The following is a 1,946-nucleotide window of genomic DNA, read 5'->3' on the forward strand; positions in this document are numbered from 1 at the left end:
TCATGGGAAAAGACTGATGCTGGGAGGGATTGGGGGCCGGAGGAGAAGGGGACAACAGAGGATGTGATGGCTGGATGGCATCACCGACTTGATGGACATGAGTTTGAGTGAACTCCAGCAGTTGGTGATGAACAGGGAGGCCTGGCATGCTGTGATTCATGGGGTCCCAAAGAGTTGGACACAACTGAACGACTGAACAGACTGAACTGAATAAATAAATTAGAATTTTAAAAGTTAACTAAAAAAGAAAAATGAACAAAAATCTAGATAAACAGTTGCAAAACTAAGCAATACAAACACTAATAAGTATATCAGGTGTCCAATCTCATTATTAATTACCAAAAGATAAAGTCAAGCCATCGGGAGATGCCCCCCAACACACACACACACCAAGTGACTACAATGAAAGAAACCAACACCACCAAGTGTTATCAATAATGAGCTGCCACCACAACCTCACTTATTGCTGATGGAAGTGTAAAGTGGTACAATCTATTTGGAAGACAATTTGATATTGCATAGCAAAATTAAAGATGGAGATATCCTAAAACCATGAAATTCCTCTCCTGGGTATGTATGAAAGAGAAGGAAATGCATGTGTATACAAAGAAACATATATAGGAATGATGAAAACAGTACTGTTCCAAATAACCAAAAAAACTATTCTTTCAAAAATAGTTTGCATGACTAATGTGTGGTATTATACAATGTAGCAACTCACAGCAATGGAAGTGAACAAACACCCACCACCTAGAGCTGTCTAGATGATCTCACAGAGAAACAACTGAACGAAAGAGCCAGAAAAGAGAATACATAGTGCATGAGGGCATTTATATAAAGTTCAAAAAGAGGCAAGACTAAAATCAAGTGTTAGAAAGATAACAGGAATCATTTTCCTTCACAAAGGAAGGAAGAGTGATGACGAACCTGCTAACACAAAAGGAATTTCAGACAAGCTGGCAATGTCCTACTTCTGAATCTGGGAAGTGATACATAGGGGATTGGTTCCCAGTAATTTCTTGGGAAGTATGCTAAGAGAATGTCAGACAGAGAAAGACAAAGACTGTATGATATGACTTATAAGCAGAATCTTAAATAGTGCAACAATCCAGTGTGTGAAACAAAAAGGAAGCCAAATCACAGACACAGAGAACAAGCTAGTGGTTAGCCATGGAAAGGGGAGAGAGAGGCAGTGTGGAGGATGGGGAATGAGAGGTACAAACTCTTGGGTGTAAGTAGGCTCCAGGATGACTAGTACAGGACTGAAAATATACCAATATTTGTAGCAACGGTAAATGGAAAGTAACCTTTAAAATTGTATTAAAAATTTTTAATTCAAAATAAGCATAAATTTAAAAAAACTATCCTGGAACATTAAGTAAATAAAGTATTGCTGCTGCTGCTAAGTCTCTTCAGTTGTGTCCGACTATGTGCAACCCCATAGATGGCAGCCCACCAGGCTCCTCTGTCCCTGGGATTCTCCAGGCAAGAACACTGGAGTGGGTTGCCATTTCCTTCTCCAATGCATGAAAGTGAAAAGTGAAAGTGAAATCGCTCAGTCATGTCCAACTCTTAGTGACCCCATGGACTGCAGCCCACCCGGCTCCTCTGCCTATGGGATTTTCCAGGCAAGAGTGCTGGAGTGGGTTGCCATTGCCTCCTCCGAAATAAAGTACTGACCCGTATACTCTTTAAGCAAAGTGATGGGGGAATAGGCATTAGTTTTATTAACATTCTTAAGAGAATATGGTATGCTATGCTATGCTAAGTCACTTCAGTCATGTCCAACTCTGTGTGACCCTAAGAAGGCAGCCCACCAGGCTCCCCTGTCCCTGGGATTCTCCAGGCAGAACACTGGAGTGGGTTGCCAGTTCCTTCTCCAATGCATGAAAGTGAAAAGTGAAAGTGAAGTCACTCAGTCATGTCCTACTCCTAGTGACCCCATG

The 1,946-nt window shown here is 41.3% G+C and overlaps 1 protein-coding gene across 1 annotated transcript in view; it reads left to right on the forward strand.

Moving 5' to 3' along the window:
* The first annotated feature begins 1,201 nt into the window (after positions 1-1,201).
* Positions 1,202-1,946, forward strand: part of LOC104991574 (olfactory receptor 1G1-like) — a 7,795-nt gene continuing 7,050 nt past the window's right edge. The window contains exon 1 of the mRNA XM_010844113.1: positions 1,202-1,215. Coding sequence (XP_010842415.1) covers positions 1,202-1,215 — 14 coding nt within the window. The remainder of the gene's footprint in view (positions 1,216-1,946) is intronic.

Source organism: Bison bison, unplaced genomic scaffold (assembly GCF_000754665.1).
Source record: "Bison bison bison isolate TAMUID 2011002044 unplaced genomic scaffold, Bison_UMD1.0 scf7180017864193, whole genome shotgun sequence".
Classification (NCBI taxonomy): domain Eukaryota; kingdom Metazoa; phylum Chordata; class Mammalia; order Artiodactyla; family Bovidae; genus Bison; species Bison bison.